General features: G+C 39.4%; 1 protein-coding gene across 1 annotated transcript in view; it reads left to right on the plus strand.

Moving 5' to 3' along the window:
- Positions 1 to 22015, plus strand: part of LOC121065226 (sodium channel protein type 5 subunit alpha-like) — a 206046-nt gene that overhangs the window by 45841 nt on the left and 138190 nt on the right. The window contains 4 exon segments of the mRNA XM_040547913.1: positions 1068 to 1157; positions 4634 to 4762; positions 8566 to 8657; positions 17166 to 17396. Of these exon segments, the coding sequence (XP_040403847.1) occupies positions 1068 to 1157; positions 4634 to 4762; positions 8566 to 8657; positions 17166 to 17396 (542 nt within the window).

Consider the following 22015-nt stretch of genomic DNA (forward strand, 5'->3'; position numbering starts at 1 on the left):
TTCAGGACATACCTTTTAAATGATATCCTTTGATCACTATTCTTGTATATTACCACCCATGGGACTGGTAAAGGGATAAAACCAGAAAACTTTTTTTTTTCCTAAAGAAGGCAGTAGAAATTTATATATGGATGCTACCGTCCTTCTCTGAGAAGGGTCCCAGCCCATTGACTGAATTGTAGGCTGTTTTACTTCTGTTCATTTAAACTCATTCTTTAAATTTTCTCAATTTCTCCAGGAGCATGGGATATATTATTTATGCAAGAAATTCCCATCATGCTTCGTCTTTTTTTTTTTTAACAGAAAGTGGCATGTGCTTTTAGGAGAGCAGCTCAGTGAACTATGTTTTGAATTTCAGGAATTTTGTTTGATTTTTTAAATTTATTTTATTTTTTTTATGGTCTCAGTTTAGCAGGTAAGTGCATGGACTATACACTTGAGAGCTTCATTTTAGCCTTCTGTTAGGGAAGCTGGTGCATCAGGAGAGGCAGTCAGCTCTGCAGCCCAAGTCCGTGTATTTGCCAGCCTGGTTTGCAGACCAAGACTTGAAATTAATACTCTGAAACTCGTGCTAGCTTTTGGTGAAACTGTGTACGGAATGCAAGACCTCAAGCTCATTAGAGAGATTAGAGAGACTGGATATATAACTTTCCCTACTGCCTGAGAAAAGTTTCAGGATGCAAAATGAAATCAGAATTTGCAGAGACAGGTTTTTCAGTATGTACTTACATGAGACTAATCCCTCTTTTCGTGCAAAGTTGTGCACCTATGCACACTGTCATTTGACCAGCACAGCTGTAAATTTGGGGTATTGTATTTTCAGAAGACTGCAGAGTCAGTGTTTGTTTACTGTATGAAGTATGCATAAAAAATGTAAGGAATGGAAAAAAACAGGAGAGTCCCCTGTTTTTTCTGTTTCTATAATTATGTTTTCCCTTATGCAATTGCAAACAAATGTCTACAGTGGTTTTTAAACATCTTGGAAATTATAAGTGAGCTGTCACATTTTGTATGAAATGATAACAATTTATAACATATGCATTGTTTTCCTTAATTCAGCTATTTACATTGTTCAGTATGTTTATTATGTGCACTATTTTAACTAATTGTGTGTTCATGGCACAATCAGAGACTCCATCATGGAATAAATACGTTGAGTAAGTATCCTGGCTGCTTTACAGCTGCCCCATCCTTATCTTGTCCTTCCTCTTCCATTTGTTACATCCTTTTCATTTTGTTTGCTGTTGCCTAATTTCTTTCCAGTAATACTGACCATAGTATCTGTCCTGACAAAATGTTTTGCCAGGTGTTCGTTGCCTGTGAAAACTCCCTTAGTAAGTAAACTAACATTTTTCAGTCTTCCAAGCTCATACTTACTGCTAAATGCACCTGCTATGCTGCATCGGAATGAGATCACATATGATGAGAACCCCATTTGAAACTGGCCGGCCTTCCACAGTTCCCATGCAAGAGATTCAATTGCTGGACACATTAAAATAGGCTGATGGAATTTAAGTTAAATTATTTTAGAAAATACTCCCAGGATGTAGTTAGTTCTGTCCTTAAACTGGAATTGGAAACAAAAGTTTCTTTCAGACCGAGTGCATCATGAGAAGTGTTCCCCAGTAATCATTGGTAGCCTTATTTTACAAGCAAGCATAAAATTATTTGGGAACACTTTTATCAGCATTCCTGTCTTTTTAGCTTGTCAAGTCCTCAGAAAAAAAATAGCAAAAGTGTCATTAGAAGTTCTTTCTATTTGTTTCTAAAATGAATTTTAAAAGGGGCTAACGGGCTTCAGAAAGCCCATTTCATTTCTTTAAGTTGCTTTAAAATACTCCTTTTAGAAAGAGATACCAGATGCACAAGCTAATCAACCTACAGTGCATTAAACAATTATTTTGGCTCATTGAACCAATCAGAACACACTTTTTATTTTTGACTGACATATGATAAACACAACCATCTGCTGTTCCATAGCCTGGTGGTTGGTCTACTCAGGGCTGTGAGGAAAGGCAGTAAATGCGCTTATTTTAGGTTTCATAAAATCATGCAGGGCACATCTTCTAGGCCATAAATTACTAATTATAGGCAGCACTGAACCAAATATTTCATCCGATCACAATAACATCCTAATCCCAGGATGTTTCATGTATTTCTGTGCACTGTACTACCCTCAAGTATGTCTGTGACTTTCCTTTTCCCCTGATGTTGTCCTTTCCTTGTTGAAAACTGTCACACAGTACCATGCCCATGGTGTATGCAGCTGAAACATGGACATCTCATCCACATGAGTCAGAACTTGGTCAGTGGGTCTACGGCAGGGAATTTGAACTTTCCGAAGGAAAATATCGAAGTGCTTGTTGGGTCTTCCTTAGGCAGGAAAATGTGGATGATGTTATCAGTACATTGAGCAGGGCATGCAAGAAGTGTAGGGCAGAAATGCAAATGGAATCATGCAGCATGGAGTAAAACCTTTCCCTTCCATGTTTCCCCCTGTACTGTGTCCCCTCATACCTCTCAGCTTTTTCTCCTCAAATTAAGAGAACGAAATCAAAACCAAATAGTTTTGGGGAGCAAAATAACCCAATAAACTTTAATTCAAATTGATTATTATTGGATTTGGAACAGATACATTTAATTCATTTTTTTCTGCTGTTCACAAGAGATGCATGAGCGCAAGAGCAACATTGTGCAAATATTTGTCCTAGTTTCCTCCTTTAAAACAGAATAAATACTTACCATTTTGGAAAAAAGAAAAAAAAAGAAATCAATTCAATTTACCACCACTAAAAACTTTGAAAAATCCTGACTTCTATTGTTAAAGAAGCTGTTCAGTTGCTGGAGGACTTTGCCCAATGCATTTAGAATTTGATGATGATTATACAATCAATTAAACCATCTGACATGCTGAATAAATACAAGTGCTTTATCATTTTAATGAGCTTAGGTACTGTTAACTATTTTTTTTTAGTTCTTTGCATGTGTTTTCTGCATGTATTACTGAATACACATGCTTTAAAGAGATTCACATGGGTGACCTATATTTGTAACATCAGAACAAAACTAAACAGGAGCCATGAAGAGTTGGATACAAGATAATGCTTAGGTGTGTGGTCAAAAAGGAGATGTTAGAAACATTTTACATGCACTGCTGCACAAAAACAGTCCTGCTTATCTCCATTTTAAGCTGAAGCACACTGAGGATTTATAGTATGTGTAACTAGCTCTACTGTGTGACAGGATAACAGGAGGGCATGAGATTTGCCACTGCTTGTAAATGTGCCCAGTTGCAGATCAGGGGAAGACAACTAAGAGAAAATATTTCCTCATTTCCTTTTATGAATATTGCAGTTCTTCCATATATTACCACCTTTAATTGCTTACACTTTTTTTTTTTTCCCACTCTCCACCAAACAGGAATGCCAACTGTTCTAGGGTTGTTGTTTTGTTTTTGATGACATAGTTACAGATGTTTAGGAACTGAACAGAAAACTCAAGCTAGTGTTTCCAGTGCAAGCCCTAACATTATGGCTTATGAAATTTATGTTTTATGTGATGTATTTATATATATATATATATATATATATGGCAGACTCATGAGAATGAGAACTCTGCTTTAGTACCATCTGTATCTTCATCTGGGGAAAAAGGTGTAGGGAATACTAGTGGTGGATATTAAGCATTTATTATTTTTATTAAGATAGGACCTAGAAGTCCCATTGGGCTAGATGTCTCAGGTAGAAACATATTAAAAAAGAGGTGTTGTATGCCCTGAAGTATGTCTCTGTTGGTAGTTAGAGCCCCAGATGGATACCAATCTGAGTGTTATAAATCAGATACGTTGCTGCCCTCCACAGAGAATTTGCTAAATGTTATTACAAGTATTATCTTTATTGTGAAAGGTAAGATGTATGCTCTATCCAATATCATTACAGCAAAGAGACTGTTGGTAATAAACAACTAACAGTAGCATGGGAAAAAAGACTCTCCTGTCTCTTACTGTCAAGCAGGTCAAAATTGCAGCATTTAGTATTGGGGCAGGGGTTGATTTGCTCTTTTTCAGTGAGGACATTCTGCTGTTGTTTGATTCTGAGGGTTGAGTGATTCACCACAGATAGTGAAATGGGGAATTTGCAGGGGGGATACCCTTTTAGCTAAGAAAGCTAAGTGGCATTATTTTTTAACTGCTGTCCTTCAAAATGGCCTGGGCGGGAAGAGATGAGAGGTATGAATGGAACAACCATTGTCCTTCAAATATGAGAAACAACAAGGAATGCTGCATAATCCATTCCTCTTCCACTGCAGGCAGAGCTTCAAAAGCACAGCTTAGCAGCGTAGTGTTCATGCTTGACATAACGAGTGAGAATTCATCAAGGTGTGCCCTGTGGTGAAACTTACCTTCATCCTGTGGCTGTCATGAGCACTTTCCCATTTCTTACATGTCCCTTGGTCCACATGTGACATTGCTCACACCCAGCCTCAGTGCCACAGCCATGACCCACACGAGCAAGCCCAACAAGGTGGGCAGAAGGGTCTCATGTGAGTAGGACTGGGCTGAGTGTGCCTCTGCCATTCTCTCCCTCAACTGCTTGCTAATGCTCTTGCTTATCTTGGACACTTTATTCCCCAGGTACACTTTCACTGGCATTTACACTTTTGAGTCATTGATAAAAATATTGGCAAGAGGATTTTGCATGACAGAATTCACCTTCCTTCGAGATCCATGGAACTGGCTGGATTTCAGTGTTATTGTTATGGCGTAAGTAGCACTCCCTTATATTTCTTGAGACAGTGGTATGCAATAGATATTTTCTAAAAAAATCATCTAGCTGTCCTTTTTTTTTTTTTTTTTTTCACTCAAATTGTACTAAAAATGAGAAAATGCTGAGTATATTAGGATGGACTTTGTTTTCCTGAGTGGTTTCAGAGCAAGAAGTCAGAGGAATCCTCTGTTCTGTTCTATCAATTCACTAGACTGTTTTGGAGAAATTACTTACATTTGATCTGAACTCCTGGGCCCACGATATTTGAATGGAAACAAAGCTGGGAAAAAATGCTCAACCCAAACTTAGTTCAAACAGCAGTAAGGGCCACTGAAGTCAGTGGTGGGGTGCAGGGATCAGGACTAATATTCTTAGTAATATTTAGCAGAAGAACAACACAAAGACATGTAAAACCTACATGGACTTCATTGGGAAGACTCACATTTATTTTAGTAGGTCAGCCCAAGGCCGGATCTGTTACTACCTTCCTGTGGATTTGGCTGAACTGGCATCTGGCCATTGTGATAAGCATTTCAAAAAGTGCAGGGCAGGTGGGGAGGAGCTTTTGGCAGTCAGCACATGTTAGGTATTTTTCTCAGCTGAACCTTTCCTCAAGCAGAGTGATTCTTTTGCCACATTTAGAGGCAGGACAGAACAACCAGTGTCGCCAGCCCACTGTCCTGTACATTGGATACTATAGTTGATGCAGGGAGTTGATCTCCAGGGCTCTGAATTCTTCATGACCTGGAGAGCTTCAGTACATGGTTTCCCTGTATTCTAGAAGGAAGGAGGCTTTTGACAGTAAGGTAGAAATGGGCAGAGAAAAAAGGATAAAAAAACAGCAACTTGCAGCCTTGACAGTGCATCTGCTCTACCTCATCTTCTCAGCTCAGGTAGAGGTTGGGTGTCACCCCCCAGCTCTGCAGAACTCCTCTGGGAGAATCTCAGTTGCTGTCACTGAAATCCAAGCCTGAGCAGTCAGTGCAGACAAGGTCTGGATATCCCTCAAATTATGCCCTGATTACCTTTGGAGGGTTGGCGCTTATAGAGCTGGATTAAGATACGCACAGACCTTGAGGTGGACTATTGCCCAATTCACCCCTGCAGGGAGGAACGAAGATTTAGTGCCCGGAAGTTATGAGATTACACCTCTTTTTTCTTTTCTGATTCTTCTCAACTTGAATGGCCAGTCAGGTCTCTGGCGCTAGGAATCATGAAAATTTCCCTGAGACTTTTTTGACCTCGTTTTTTTGTTTCCAAGCTAAATTTCAATTTTCTGTCTAAATGATATTCCCTATCTTAGTTAGAAGGTCCCTATAGCAGGGTGGCCTGAGAAAAATAAAGCTCAACGTCAAATTATTGCAATGGTTGCAACTTCAGAAATGGCAACTGATCTTGTTTTCTCTTACTTTAAAGCATATTATATTAACAATTTTATAATAGAAAAGAAAGAATTTGAATTCTGGAACAGAAAAGAAGGAATTTATACTTATATCTAGTTGCAAGCATTTTCTTGAGTCCATAAGGAGCAGGGAAAGAGTTAAAAGTGACTGCAATATGATCGTCATATGTACAATGAAACCTGCTTCCCAAGTATGCAACCAGCAGATAGCACAAAGCATTGGATAATGGACTATTCTGATATGATTTATCCTTCATATAAATTTAATTTGCAAGTAATTTAAAGTAAGATTGATTATACAGGTAACTGCGGTGTTGTTTTTGCTTGTAGCTAGTGGTATTTCTGTATCTGGAAACAAAAACAGCATGGGATGGAGAGCCTGATAAGGGGCCGTGAGATTTAGATGGACCAAGGGTTTTGAGCTAACTGAAAATGTGATTGTTTCACTGGTGGATGTTACAGTGGAACGACCATCAGTTACTGTAGAGTTATTGCAGAATTACTTCCTACCTCCTCTTTGGGGCAGAAATGGCACAGATTGGGTCACAGAGAGTAGCTTTTAATAGCATGCTAGAGATTAAGTGGTGCCACAGGTCTCCAGGGCTTTTCTCCCACCCTGTGTTAGCAGAGAGCCATGGCTTGTGACCCTCTGTGGGATCATGGATGGCTCAGGGGAATTTATGAAACTGCCCTGTTTAGATCACTGTTTCCTAAACAAGCGAGTACTTTCCAGAATGAGGAGGGAGAAGCTGCTCTAACTGTGTTGGAAAATGCCCTGCCAAAATTTTAAAGACAATAAGCAATTTCCTTGCTAAACAGAAAACTTGGAGTGAGAACTCCAGTTGCTTCTCACTTCCCATTACAGAGGAACTGAACTGCTGCAATTCCATCCAAGAAATGGACAAAATAAATATTAATTGACTATTGTGAACAAGCAGCAGTAGTATTTGTTTAATATGTTTGTGCATATAGTATTATTTTGTTTGTACAAATCTTTGGTCAGAAAAATCATATTCCCATCCTGTTGCTTCTCCCCAAATTATTTTTTCCACCCTTGCATGCTGCAGAAGAGTTTGGGAGAGAAGCACTGGGTAAACCTGGTGAGGAATTACCAGACAGGTAAATGCCAGACTCCCCCGTAAGATTATACAGAGGAGAAGCAATATTTCTCTTCCAGGCCATAACCTGGGTTAACAGTTATGAAGAGGATGCTTTGTCCTCCCCCAGAGGCTTTTGCACAAAGCCCACTTAAGCAGGCTTTGTAAAGTAGCCAGGTGAGTTTTACCCTTAACAAGTGAAAACAAATGCCTCAAAAAAGTAGAATATGTAAATGTAAATATCAATACAAAAGGGTCCAAGAGCTGTTTGGTTGAGAAGATACAATGGTGATTTTGATTTTATTGCATACTGTCTGGGGGGGAAATAATTTTGCAAAACAATGATAAACCCAAGCTCATGCTGTAACTGGCCCTCCTGGGAGCATTTTGCTTGGCTGTTCCGCGGGTCTCCATGATGACCAAAATAGACACGTCAGTGAATAGCTGGGATTGCTATTTTAATCATAAATAGATTTCAGTAGGATTGCAATTATATTCATTCAAAAGCCATCTTCCAGCAGCCAAAGGGCATGGATTTGATGTATAAAACAAAATAAAGTTTTAAGCGTCTCTTGAAACCAACATCTGCTTTACCACACGGTACATTGTACAATAAATGACCCAGTGGAAATATTTGCACTGATACTTTCCCGTGTTGTCCTATATGCAGCTTGCAGACGCTATTATATGAAATTACTTGGGTATTTGAAGCTTTTATTTTTATTTTTAAGAGCAGCAAAACAATTCTTAATGTTTTCTATAATGTAAAGAATGTTTGTTAAAATACATGATGGAAAAATATTTGTATTATTTGTTGCTGAACAGCACGATAACAAAGTTCATCCGGTAGTTTTAAAGAATTGATGCCTATTAGATAAGCTTAATAGTTCAAGAAACATTTGCAATAATGTGTACTATGAAAAACCCAGGACATATGGCATCAAAGAGCAGCCTGAAAAGTGGATGCACCTCTCATTCGGATGCGTTCGCTCCTGCTATGTATGAATGCATTCTTCATTGAGACAAGTCTCATACTCTATTGTATAATTCCAAATAACTGTGACTTAATTCTACAGGTATGTAGGAGAATTTGTGAATGTAGGCAGTGTTTCACCTCTTCGGACTTTCAGGGTATTGAGAGCTTTAAAAACTATTTCAGTAATCCCAGGTAAGAAGCCCTGATCCTTACATTTTGGCTCTCAGCTACAAGTGATTCTTTCTCTGTCTCTCTTTGTCCCCTTGACTGTTGTTTTCTGCTGGTGTTTTGTCATTGTCTGTGTGTGACTTTCCCTTGTTACAGATACATAACTGAATTTGTGGACCTGGGCAATGTCTCAGCCTTGCGAACGTTCAGAGTACTGCGGGCGCTGAAAACAATCTCAGTCATTTCAGGTGAAAACCAGGTTAAACACTCCGGCTGCAGTTAAAGCCTACATGCCATTTCCAGTAGTAAATGCAGTAAATACGAGTGACTTAACCATAGATACTGATCAGGAAATGGAGGAATGTAGGGAATGTGACCTGTCAATAGAATACCTTTGTCTGATGTATTTCCCAAATACCAGTTTTGTGGGCAGGAAGAACTAGAGTGCTTCCAAAAGTACAGACCTCACTAAAACGAGTGCTGCTGTAAGAACTGCTGTATGCAGTGGCTCGTGAATCACAGACACAAAGTGCTCATTCATGAACCATATCAGAATGGCAACGAAACTCTTTTAAAGTCTTCAGATATTGATTTTAAAAATGGAAGGTTAATGACCTCAAGATGCGTATTCGTGTTTAAGAGCACATCGATAGAGGAATCTAAATCTGTGCTATGAGCTGAGGTTTCAAGACTGCAAGCACAGATAGCCCAATTTGTTCTGGTGTTTATCCATTTGCATGTGATAGAAATGGTGTTTAAATTTCAGACCCTGAATAGATCAGAAAAAAATCCATCATTGATTTTGGCAGATTCAGTTTTTCACCAAATCACATTTTCTTACGCTTTAAAGACTATGATTCCAACCCCCCATTCCTTGCTGAAGAAAAAATAGCAGTGTTTTCATACAGGTCAGGTAGTGAAAGAAGATTTTTTTCATATCTTGTGATCTATTTTATTTCTGTTTCTTAAAATAATAAGTAATTCTTTTTGTTTAGTAATTTATGCAGATATGAGTCCACTTAGGACTAACTGTATGACAATAAATTCTTGCCAAGCATTATCTATGGACAGGTCTCATTCAGCCTCAGTGTTTAACATCTCCAACCTGCATGGCAAGGTAGAGAAGATAGCAAAAACCGTGCATGGTAGATCCTATTGGTGATAATCCTGAACAGATGTTGGCAATTACATGTCAAAAATATTCATAACATTGAGAAAATTGCTCAGATTCTCACGTACAGCTCTTTAAAGTTAGAAAGGTTTTGCCATCCACCATAGTATTCACATCTGCATTAAAACATAAATCTAAACGAATGCCACGGCATAAACTTTTAGGGGCTTGTATTACAACTAATTAGCAACATTCACAGGAGGTATAAACTGTAAATGGAAATTCTGGAATTAAGAGAGTAAGGAAGCATATATAAGAAAGAGTCCAGGGCTTACTCCATCATTCCAATGTTAAAATATTGAAATCAGTGAAATTATTGAAAAATCAAGCTACTTTTCATTGAAAATGCATGAAAGTCAAAATATAGCTTTAAAGAATAAATATATTAGGTCTTAAATACTTAATTATTAGGTCTAGTATTTCCTGAAATTGATTCCTGTCTTAATTCTTGTCTGTAATTTTAAAAGGAAAAAATTAGCAGAGAGGTTTTGTAAAGTTTCTTTAACTGGATTTCCACTGTGAAAGTGTTTTTGCTTGGGAAAGCTTTAGCTGAACAGCAAGTTGAGCAGTTTTACAGATCATGTGGAATGGTAGTGGCTAATCAGAAAGAAAAGGAGAGTTTCCTAGCTTCCTTTGCTAGTGATTTGAAGGCTAACTTGGAGGGACAGACATCTCCAGGGGACACTTTTCACTTTTCATCGTGTCTTGATCTTGTGCTTTTTCAGAGCAGGGCCTGTCAATTTTGCTGAGTTATATATATAGCGATTTTCTGTTGTTCTGTATTTTGTTTTACATAGAGTGATAAATTGTGTCTGTTTTTCAGTGAAAAAAAAAGAGTATAGAGATTCAAAAAAGTTTATTTTGAAATTCACCAAGCACTTCAGTGATACTGAGTACTAAGTTGTTCCATTTGTTGGTTAAAGAAAAAAATATAAAAAAGATGAGGAGTATTATTTATTAGAGTGGTACATAGTAACTCACATTCCCTTTTATTTTTTCTTTCTGCCTATTTGATTAGTCTTTTGATAACTGCATTTTTAGATACTAGTAACTGAATTATTTGCTGACATAACTGCATTAAGATATGCAAATAAAATATCTGGCCCTTAAATTTTATTGTCAGGATTACCTGTGCCCTGAGAATGTTTTAATTCCAGATGCAGGGAGCTACAAATTGCTAAGGATGACTTAGCTGTCTGTAAAATGCAGCTGTACTTTTTTGTTTGTTTGTTTTTTAAGTTAATAGATAATTTCAGAGGAATCAGTTCATTTATTTCCATTAGGCATATATTTAAAAAGAAACATTGGGCATGATATGAGCCTCCATGAGAGCTGGGCATCTGGAGCCCCAGGACTAGACCTATTAGAACGAGTCTAGAGGAGAGACACAAAGATGATCAAGGAGCTGGAGCACCTCTGCTGTGGAGCCAGGCTGAGGGAGTTGGGGTTGTTCAGCCCGGAGAGGAGAAGGCTCCGGGGGACCTCACAGCGGCCTGCCAGGGCCTAAACGGGGCTGCAGGAGAGCTGGGGAGGGACTCTTGGTCAGGGGGTGTAGTGACAGGACAGGGGCGGATGGCTTTAAACTAAAAGAGGGTGGGTTTAGATTACATGTAAGGAGTAAATTCTTTCCTATGAGGGTGGTGAAACACTGGCACAGGTTTCCCAGAGAAGTTATGGATGCTCCATCCGTAGAAGTGTTCAAGGTCAGGCTGGATGGGGCTTTGAGCAATCTGATTTAGTGGGAGGGGTCCCTGCCCATGGCAAGGGTGTGGTACCAGGTGGTCCTTAAGGTCCCTTCCAACCCAAACCATTCTATGGTGCTGTGTTTACCTGGAGATCAATCTGAGTTTTTAATGATAACATAGGCTCATGCTGGGATGAAATATTGTTCTACAACAGGCTTAACAAGGAAGAGATGATGAACACTAATATTTTCCATGAGATTTTTGGGTTCAACCTCTAGAGAGAACAGAAAAAAGGTTATTTTTTTTCTATCTTTTATATCTTAGGAAAAGAACACTGTAATGTACTCTCCTTTGCAAATATCTAAGCCTTTCCTCAATAAAATTGATCACGCTTCTCTATCAAGTAGTTATGTTTGTACAAACGTACTTGGGCTCAGCATGCTCGGTGAAATTGCTTACTGAAAGTAACAGGCCAAGTCCTCCACGGTGTAAGGCTTCTGTCCAGCAAAGCACTTAGAGGCTGGTTTTCAAAGGCATTCCACTTCACTTGAAATCAATGAGTTTCACTATTGACTCCAGAGGGAGTCAGTAAAACTAACAATTAGTGCTTTTAAAAATCTCACCTACCTCTAATGCCTTGCTCTAAGTGCGCAAGCAGGCACAGGGACGTTTAGGGGATGTGGACTCATAGGACACAAAACATCTCCCGAACTCTTGGAGTCCGTTCCCTTGCCCTAGCCTGTGTTTATGCAACTCATGATCTTCCCGAAAAGTCTAGCACCTCATTACCTTTACGTTTGCTCTGGGAGGAGGGTTTCAGATCCAGATTCAGCAACCTGAATGTTAGCATCTAGCAGTAAAGCTGTGTGCTTCCTGCTCGGTGGAGTTCTGGGGCTACATCTCTGGAGCTTGCTGTCATGCTGGCACCTCCTGTGGGTCCTGTCTCTGAATCCAGACCCACTTCCAGCCTCATTTTCTCTTGGTACATTATCAGCTCATCATTTTTAACCCTACAGCCACTGTGTAAGACATCGGGTCAGTGCCTTACACTCTGTAACAGCCTTTAACATGCCCAAAGACCTTCATGGATCCCCTCAATTTCCCCTTTCCTGCACTAAGCACACACATTTCTTTTTGTTTTCCGGTTTCCCAAGATATCAGGGAAAACAAGCTTCCTACAGTACCTGGGTATCTGTTTATCTAGACTCATTAAAGAAAATGTTTTTAATTTCTTCATACATCCCTTATGTTCAGGTTCTTAGAAATAGTGAACATTCTCTGCATGGGAGCATAAAACCTTTAACTCTCAGTGATTTTATTTATTAATTAGCATCTTGCACATTGCCATGGCAACTGGATTCATTCGTTTTCATCCTAGATAGGAACCTTGATCAGCTTGTAGGACAACCCACTGATGTTACTCATTTGTCTCCCGTCACCGGTGTACCCAAATCCCAGAGTACTCAACAGGAACCTTTCCTGTGACTACAGAGGACTCTAATTATAATTTATCTGCAAGGAAATCACCAATGTTTTTGTAATAACTAAGAAATGAGGTAATTTAAAGCCCTCAGGTACACCCTTCTATGCCCCAGCATCAAAAGCCTGCAAAATGCAGGCCATGGTCATCTTCAGGATTTTGTGAAGTACCCGTATCCAGAGAAGCTCTGCTGCTCTTTCTAGAACAAGCGTGCACATCACGAACATTTCACATCAAATGACAGGATACAGGCGAAAGGTGACCTCATAGAAAATTGGGCCAAGGCACTTCGGGGCCTGATCCAGCTCCCGTTTAAGTTAGTGTGAGTCTAAAGGCTATAAATAGTGCCGTGAATATTATCCAGTACTTTACTGATAGCCAGAACAAAGCTTGGAGTGCAAGAATTAAGGCTGTGTGGAGGAGACTGACTGTTGTTCACTGCTTGAATCTCGCTGAAGTCCCCCTGCAGAAGGACAAATTTCATCCTTATGATGGGTAAATCACTTCACTCAAGAAGTAGGTATCTCAAAGGTGAAAAATTTGCATGTTCCTTGCAGACTGGCCTGACAGTCACATTTTCGTGCAAAGATGGTCTACAGAAATGCTGACAACCATTCAGGTTTGCCAACATGTTATTAAAGTCTTTGCTGCTGTCAATGGCTAATGACAAAATATGTTCATCATGACTTGCGACAAAATATGTTCATAGAGAGTGAAATCTCCTCTCCCTACGTGCACATGACTCACGCAGACATGGTCAAGGCACATGCACATCTCCTGGTGCAAGTCACACTCTCTGGTTCCGTTTTTGCCTTTTTTCCCCACTGGTTTCCAAACTGTGCATGGAAGTGTCTGATGTTCTGTAGGTGATTGCCAACATCTGGTATGGATGTCATACTGAATTATGCTAATACTCTCACATCTCAAAGGAGGAATGGATGGTGCTGTGGGATCTTGCCATTTCTCATTGTTTGGTGTTGCTTGCATTTTCTATGGTTTCTGATTTGCATTTGAAAACTGATTATTTGATTAACCTCTGAATGTGTTAATTTCTACCAGTATTAACAGGAATGTTTGGGCCAAATCCTTCTTGCTTTCTGCAGATTTCAGGCTGCCTGTACAGCCCTCATTCCACTGATTTTGGATGCTCTGGTGTTACTCATGTCACGCAAGCAGGATTTGGCCCAGAAGTGTGGAAAGAATTCAGTGATTCAGGAGACCACTGTACCGATTATTCCATAAAGAGTAATCCACAGCGCCATACTCATTAACAGGTGTAGACGTTACTCAGCTTTGGATCAGCTCCTCAGTTTTTGCTGCATGCTGCCTGTTGGTGTTTGACTTGCAAGAATTAAATAAATGCCTTTAATGCCCCATAAATAGAATCTTCTATTAAGCTATATTGCAATGCTCTCATTGGCACTATTTCAAAGGAGGATTATTTATCTAGAAGATTTAACAGTGCTCTAATTTGAATACATCTAGCATTGCTTTTACAAAACACAGGGATTGATTCAGAGAAATGCAGAGCACCTGCAAGAGGTTCTGGGTGTCCTTATTTCCCCTTAGCCCTTCCATTTACCAGGCACAGAAAGTTTAAATGAATGGTGATTTAAACACTTTGCTTAGCAGTGAATTGTGCCAAGCCACTCAATGGATGCTACTTAAACTTTCTGGGCAATTTTCTTTTTAAAGGGTGAGAACGTAACATAGTTAGACTGTAAGTATACAACTCCTGAAATGATTTTCCTGGACAGCTGCAACAAAGTTCCAGAAGGCAGAGTACAAGTTATTTTTAAGTGGTCTTTAATTACAGCAATTGTATTAACAAAGCATTATTTTCTTAGACTGTTCAGAAGTCTATATTCTATGAAAAAGAAAAAGAAAAAAAGAAGGTAAAGCAGAAAGCCCTCTCATAAAGAAATTATTTGATACTTGCAGGGAACGAACTTATAAATCTAACAGCATAGAGTTACTCTTCTATTTAAAACCCCAGTAGGTAAACTGAGAAAAACACGTTTCATGAAATGACCTTGGAATTAACAGTACTGGGGCCTGAATTTGAAAACAGGTAGTCTTTTCTGGTGACTAGGATTTTGTAGGTCATGCTTCCTAATGTTATCCCTGTTTACATTAGGAATCCCATTGTCCTTGCTCATGTGAGTAAGATTAATTAGTGTATGTAAGCAATACAAATGCAGTCTCCAAGCTTGTATTTGTGTCAAACAAACAAATGAATGTGCTGCAGTGATTTCACAGGGGGTACTGAAGTAAAATAATTTGTGGTTTGGCTGTTTTCCCTTCTTTAAAATTCAGTTTACATTTGGATTTCCCAAGTTTCCCTGGCTTCAGGGAAGAAACATCTGTGCATTCAAAGGGCAGCCTATGATAAGTATGACTGAGAAAAAATCAGAATATTAGATGAAGTATAAAAAAAAAAAAAAAACTATTGTATTTATAAATCACATTCCTCTTTCCCTACCCCATTACTTTTTTTAAGACCAGGCTTTACAGGACCAGAGGAAGTCCTTCAGAATAGGGCTACAACTAAAACCAATTTCACTTCAGGTATAAAGTTTACCCAAGGCTAGATTATCAGAAAAGCTATGCTTTTCATTTAGGCATCAAAATTGGTAATCAAATCTATTAGCAAACTGAAAAAGTTCAAAGCTAAGCTTTATCTAGATTCCTGAATAGAACTCACCTCATTTTCAAAATCTGTTTCTGATGAGGAATGCAGATCCCAAGACTATCCAGCTTTTGCCTCATGTTTGTACTACAATATTTTTTTGGCTTATTCTTGTGTATAAGAGGAAAATTTATAGCCTCTTCCTTTTTACTGTGCCAAAAAATAGCTTTGAAGAGGCAAACAGAATATTTAGTGAAGAAAGAGGGCTACTCCACCTGACGGTTCAGTATCATTTGGTTGGAAGGCCATTTTATAGTAATTAATATAATTCACAGGTTAACCTAACAGCAATACTGCTATACAGCACTGAAAGTTTTAGTCTGCTAGGACCTTGGTGCTATTCTAGCAGCTCATCCTCCTTTAAGGAGGTATGATTTCCCCCTTACTTTATCTACAGAATTTTAAGCAAGACCAAAAGCCTATTTTGCCTTCCTACGCATCCTCAAGTACATTTTTTACATTATTTTAAATTATAAAGCACTAACTCAACCTTCATTGCTTCCAAACTCTTGGGGTGGAATTCCAGGGAGCTGAGATTTAATGTGTATGTTCATATTCAGTGAGCAAATCAGCATGCTTCTGAGTATTTCCCAGGAGAATTCCTCCTGTTTCCTTTTTGCATTTTCTGTTTTTCCATTTAACTCAATTTCTCTTACTGTTCCCATACCGGTGACACTGATTATCAGAAGCACTGATTAATACTTATTGAGTATTACATATAAGCAGTGAAGAAACAACAAAATTGCTACCATTGTGCAGTTGATATTAATGTCCAACTAAAAGATACAAGATTTAGAAGAACAGTCTTATTTAAAAAAGAGTGGGTTGTGTCATATTCACGTGATGTTCAACTAGCTCAAATATTGCTGAACCCTTCAGGACCACTTCAAAAGCAAGCGATGTATTTTGGGAAAACAGTATAATTATTTATATATATATACTTACAGAATAATAATCTGGATCTAGTGTTATGGGGTGAAATAACACAAGAGCCAGTTTGCGTTACTCAGGCCTTTGGTGTTTATAATAAGATGATTTATCTACATTGGCAATATATTATAAAATGATTAACTTTACCCAGGTATTGTTGGAGCCTTGGGTTGTTTTACTCAAATAGTTTCCACTGGGTTTATGTGATTGCCCATATTATTTGGTTTACTTCTAATCCCAAATTCTGCTTGTTTTAAGCATATGGATTGAAGGCAGAGGAATTATTCATATGAGGACAGTGAGCAGAATTTGGCACTAAAAATATAAAATAATCAGGCAATATATAACATTTTCATAGCTCTTCATCTGTTTATGTGAGGGATAAAGTTATCAATCACCCGACTGATTTAAAATTAATTCACATTCTCAAAAGTCAATGGGATTTAGGCTTTACAACCTTTACTGCAGCTCCATGAAAATGTAAAAGACTTTTCTGTATTTTCTTTTATCCATGACTAGTTTTTGTTTTTGTTTCTCACTGTTCCTTCATCCAGTTATTTCCTTCTATTTTTGAATGAGTGTTCTTGTAACATTAACACCAAGAGTTTTGTCCAGATAAAAGTAGGCCAAACTAAATGTTCATAGTGATCACTTGTCTCCTGTTTCTGCCGTCAAATTACAAACATGTAGTAGAAACCCTTCCAATTTTCCCTTCCATGCAGATTTTCATCATAAAAAGTAGCTATCTGCACACGTGTTTCAGCCTCTCAACCTATAAACTCTTGGCTTTTATCTCCCTAGGACTGAAGACCATTGTAGGTGCACTTATCCAGTCTGTTAAGAAACTTGCTGATGTGATGATCCTGACCGTTTTCTGCTTGAGTGTCTTTGCCCTCATAGGCCTCCAGCTCTTTATGGGCAACTTGCGACACAAGTGTGTCAGGGACTACACCGTGTTTAACTTCACCAATGGCACATTGTACTTGGATGGTAGGACGTGGAACAGCTCGGAGGAATTTCTTAATGATCCAGGTAAACACTTTTCTTTACTCTGTTATCCATTTTATTTATTTATTATCATATTGATCAAAACTGATATGTGAATTCATACTGCAAAAGCAGTGTCATGTGTCTACTGCCTCTTCACAAAGTTGACGTGGTTTGGAAAGATCTAGGTAGAATTTTCTGTTGTACATTCACAATTCATGCTGAAAGTTTTTTAGTGCTTTCCTGATGCAGACTAAGTGCCTGGTCACATCATTGGTGATTTTCACAGTTTTAGGGTGTCTCATGACTTTTTTCTTAAAGCTTCCTTTCTGGAATCAGGTGATCAAGTGGAAATTTCAGCTGTGTGGGGGGGGGTCTATTTTGCATGCTGTTTCTTTAAGACAATTTATAGCACTAACATTTTCTGGCAAAACTTGAAGATTTGAACTAAAAGTCTTAAAAATCAAAAAGCAAAGCAGAGCAATTCAGTATTTATTACACTGAAAAATCCCAGGAGCATTATTTTAAGGAAATCACATGCTATTAGGGCCTGAACTCATTACATGGTTTGGGCCATCCTGCAGTATCTGGTGCTCTGATGTTTATTATCAAAAGGCTTGTTTTCTAGGCCAAAGCAATTTTTAATACTCTACAGTCTGCTAGACTTTGAATTACAATGAAATAGGTTCACCGAACTCATTTATTAACATTTAAAAAAAGGCATTTCATGTAAATAAACTTCAGAATGTAAACAAGGAGCCCAGCTATTAGCTGGGCCTGCACCAAGACCCTCTGAGACACCAGAGACTCCCCAGTGACTGCAGTGCACACTGGCTCGCATCTGAGAAAATTCGGTGATGCTTTTGAGAGAAGGAAGCAAACAGACAAATATGCCTTGCAAGGAGCTTGTGATCAGTGACCTTTGGTATTTTATTTATTTTGAGAAGACTGAAACACATAGTCAACTTGCTAACTAGAAGTGTGGTTGGCGGGAAGTAACACAGAGTCATGGGGTCCCTCTGCTCTGACTGTACAGGCCCTACAGTCATCATTCCTCACCCCTAAGTCAGGTTCAGGGCAGTTGTCTGGCTTGATCCAGGGCTCTGTTGAACTGGCACAAGGTTGTCTCCAACCCAGCCTTGCTTCTCAGAATTGTATGGCTCTTCAACTACGTTATGTGGTTCAGGGACTGAGCCAAAGGCAGTCCTGTTGTTCCACATGGGTGACTTCTGGCCTTTCTGCTCAGTTCCTTTCCCTGCATTCTAAGCAGCCTTGGAAGGAGTGGTGTTAGTAAGCTTTAATTCAAAGAATAAAAAGCTCAGTATTGGTATTGTTAATGCATAATGTGCTTAATAAAGCATTAAGGAAGGGCATACGCAATGCTGTGGCTAAACGAGCGTCATCTTCAGGGCTGACCTTGGTTGTCAGGTTATGTGTCCCCTCAATGTCCCTTCCACCAGCTGAAAGGAGAAAGAGCTGTGTGCCAGAGCTACTAAACCACACTGGACCTATGCTGGCTGGTAATGAGTCTGCTGACATGTTTTCCCACCCATGCTCTCCACGCTTCCAGCTTGTGGCATGAGAAAGATATGGAGGTGGTCGGTGGCAGCCAACATGGCTTCACTAAGGGTAGATCATGCCTGACAAATCTGGTGGCCTTCTACAATGGGGTTACAGCATTGGTGGAGAGGGGAAGAGCGACTAACATGACCTATCTAGACTTGTGCAAAGCATTTGACGCTGTCCCCCATGATATCCTCATCTCTAAATTGGAGAGACGTGGATTTGATGGATGGAGCCCTCAGTGCGTAAGGAACTGGCTGGATGGTTGCGCTGAAAGAGTTGCAGTCAACAGAATAATGTCCAGGTAGAGATCAGTAAAAAATGATGTTCCTCAGGGGTCAGTACTGGGACCAGCACTATTTAACATCTTTGTTGGTGATATGGACAGTGAAATTGAGTGCACTCTCAGCCAGTTTGCTGATGACGCCAAGCTGTGTGGTGCGGTTGTCACGCTGGAGGGAAGGGGTGCTAGCCAGAGGGACCTGGACAGGCCTGAGAGGTGGGCCTGTGCGAACATCATGAGGTTCAACAAGGCCAAGTGCAAGGTCCTGCATCTGGGCTGAGTCCAGAGCACCCCTTCTACAGAGACAGTCTGAGGGAGCTGGGGTTGTTCAGCCTGGAGAAGAGAAGGCTCCGGGGAGACCTCACAGCGGCCTGCCAGGGCCTAAAGGGGGCTTTAGGAGAGCTGAGGAGGGACTCTGTGTCAGAGGGTATAAGGATAGGACAAGGGGAAATGGCTTTAAACTAAAAAAGGGGAGATTTAGATTAGATATAAGGAAGAAATTCTTCACTCAGAGGGCAGTGAGGCCTGTCCCAGGCTGCCCAGAGGAGCTGTGGCTGCCCCATCCCTGGCAGTGCCCAAGGCCAGGCTGGGTGGGGCTGGGGGCAGCCTGGGCTGGTGGGAGGGGTCCCTGCCCATGGCAGGGGGTTGGGATTAGATGGGCTTTAAGGTTCCTCCCAACCCAAACCATTCGATGATTCTCGGCGACTCTGGTGTATTAAGGCACCTCATGGGTCCTACACCCACAGATAACTGGCATCTGTGTGAGGTGATTCTCTCCCTCTCTCATAAAGGTCTCAAGAGACAAAAGAGTTGATGGCTGGAATTTTAAAACCCTGTAATAAAGGTGAAGGGATGACATTGGAGCTGTGAAGATGCTATGGTTCTCTGGGAGTGGAAGTAGGGTAAATGCACCACTGGTAGTCTCTATAAAAAATATAGTTACTGTCAAGGCCAGCTGCAGCATTGCTTTAAATGGAAGGAATTGCACAGCTGCTGCAGCATGCCATGGGCAAGTTTATTTGTGTGGGTCTGATATGGGGAAGGGGAGAGACACTCATGTAAATCCATTTGGTAAATCCAGCAATGGGTAATATGGTCAGGAAACTATACTTATTATCACTAAAGTAGATTGACCTATTACAAGGTTAATCGACTTGGTGAGATAAAGGATTAAAGTGAAATAAACTTTGACCATGCAGTATTAATAGTAAGCAATAATAATATAAATGAATGTTTTAATGTTTTCATAATATAGGAAAATAAAGACAGTGAACTATGGCAAACAACTGTCAGTTAAGATGGATGGACAAGACATATTTAAATAGTTGAAATGTTGAGTCAGTGCCAAGGGCCACTGAAGAACTGGAAGAAAAGTAGATTTATAGGAAGAACATGCTAACCTCAGAATAAAAATTCCTCGAGAAGCTGGAGAAGGTGGCTCAGCAATAAGACTAAGAAGAACAATATTAAGTAGGATTTTCATTTAATGTTGATAATTATGTCAAAGCAATTCCAAAATTGAAGGACTGGCTCACTTTGTAACTAGAAGGGATATTGCTTTATATTCCATTTTGCGTAAGTATTATGGGGAAATGAAGTGACTGTTTAACAGAGTAGTACTGACCACAATTTAATAACAGTCCGAATTTCAAGTACTTTATGGAATTAAGCAATACATACGGTTAAATTAGAGTGTAGGCAGACCAAATTAAATAAAAAGAAGAATACATTAAGAAACAGAGTAGTGTCAGTGTTTATTTTGGGGAAGAATTAGAGAAGAAAATTGGCCAACATGTTGAGATAGTAAAGTTCATTCAAAGGAAGCAAAAACAATTACAAAAGCTCATTGGAGACTTTAAAACCAATGCAGCTGAGTCACTTAGTTTGACTCAGGAACAGTAATCTAAAAACACGGAAAGCAGAAGCCTGAAGATTCATGATAATACTTTTTTTTTTAAAAAAGAAGTATGTAAACAAATGCAGCAATTAAAAACACTCGTAAATGGAAAAATGAATTGTTAATTCGTTCATCAGGACACCAAAATGAAGAATCAAAAGGGGTGGTATGAGAGCTCTGCTCTCGGAGAGCAGAAGTTTGCTCTGGATTCTTTGAGAGAGGTTTTAATGTTTCAGAGGACAATGGGAAACCTCTGAAATAGCATCAGCCTCTCCTTGTGCCTTATGAACCTTTTTTGCATGAATGGAAAAACAAAGTGAGTGGATCCCCTTGAAAGGGCGATACAGTTTGCAATTGTCTGGTGTTGCAGAGGAAATAGCTAAAATAGTTAGTCATTTAGACTTTATCTTTAGAAAAGAAATATAAGAACTCAGTTTTCAGTCTTTCCGAGACCATTTTAGCTTAACTGTGGTTAGTTAATAGGCATAGGCACTTGGTGCAGAATATATTTTGGTTTTCTAGAAGGCCTGGGATAGATTTAGCTCTGCCCTTTTTATTCCAAACTGATTTTGTATGTGGACTGAATTGTATCCTCTACCCTTTGCTGCTCTCAACCCCCAGGCAGGGAATATTCTCGTCTGTCTTTGCAATGTTTTTTTTTTTTTTTTTTCCAATAAATGGGGAAATAATTTATAAAAATAACTTTGGATCATCATTGGCTTAACCACATTTACATGGTAATGCCTAATTTTTGTTTGATCCTTGTGGATGTATCCACTTTGTCCCCCTGATACAGGGACTCCAGCCCTGAGCTATACACTCAAGACTGTGTTCTTTCCTACTACATTGTTGTGGTCACCATGACCATCTTGGCTGATGGTGCAGATGCTGCTCTACACCTCTGCTACCCCTGTTTCTGCC

This window comes from Cygnus olor, chromosome 2 (genome assembly GCF_009769625.2).
Source record: "Cygnus olor isolate bCygOlo1 chromosome 2, bCygOlo1.pri.v2, whole genome shotgun sequence".
NCBI classification, from domain to species: Eukaryota; Metazoa; Chordata; class Aves; order Anseriformes; family Anatidae; genus Cygnus; species Cygnus olor.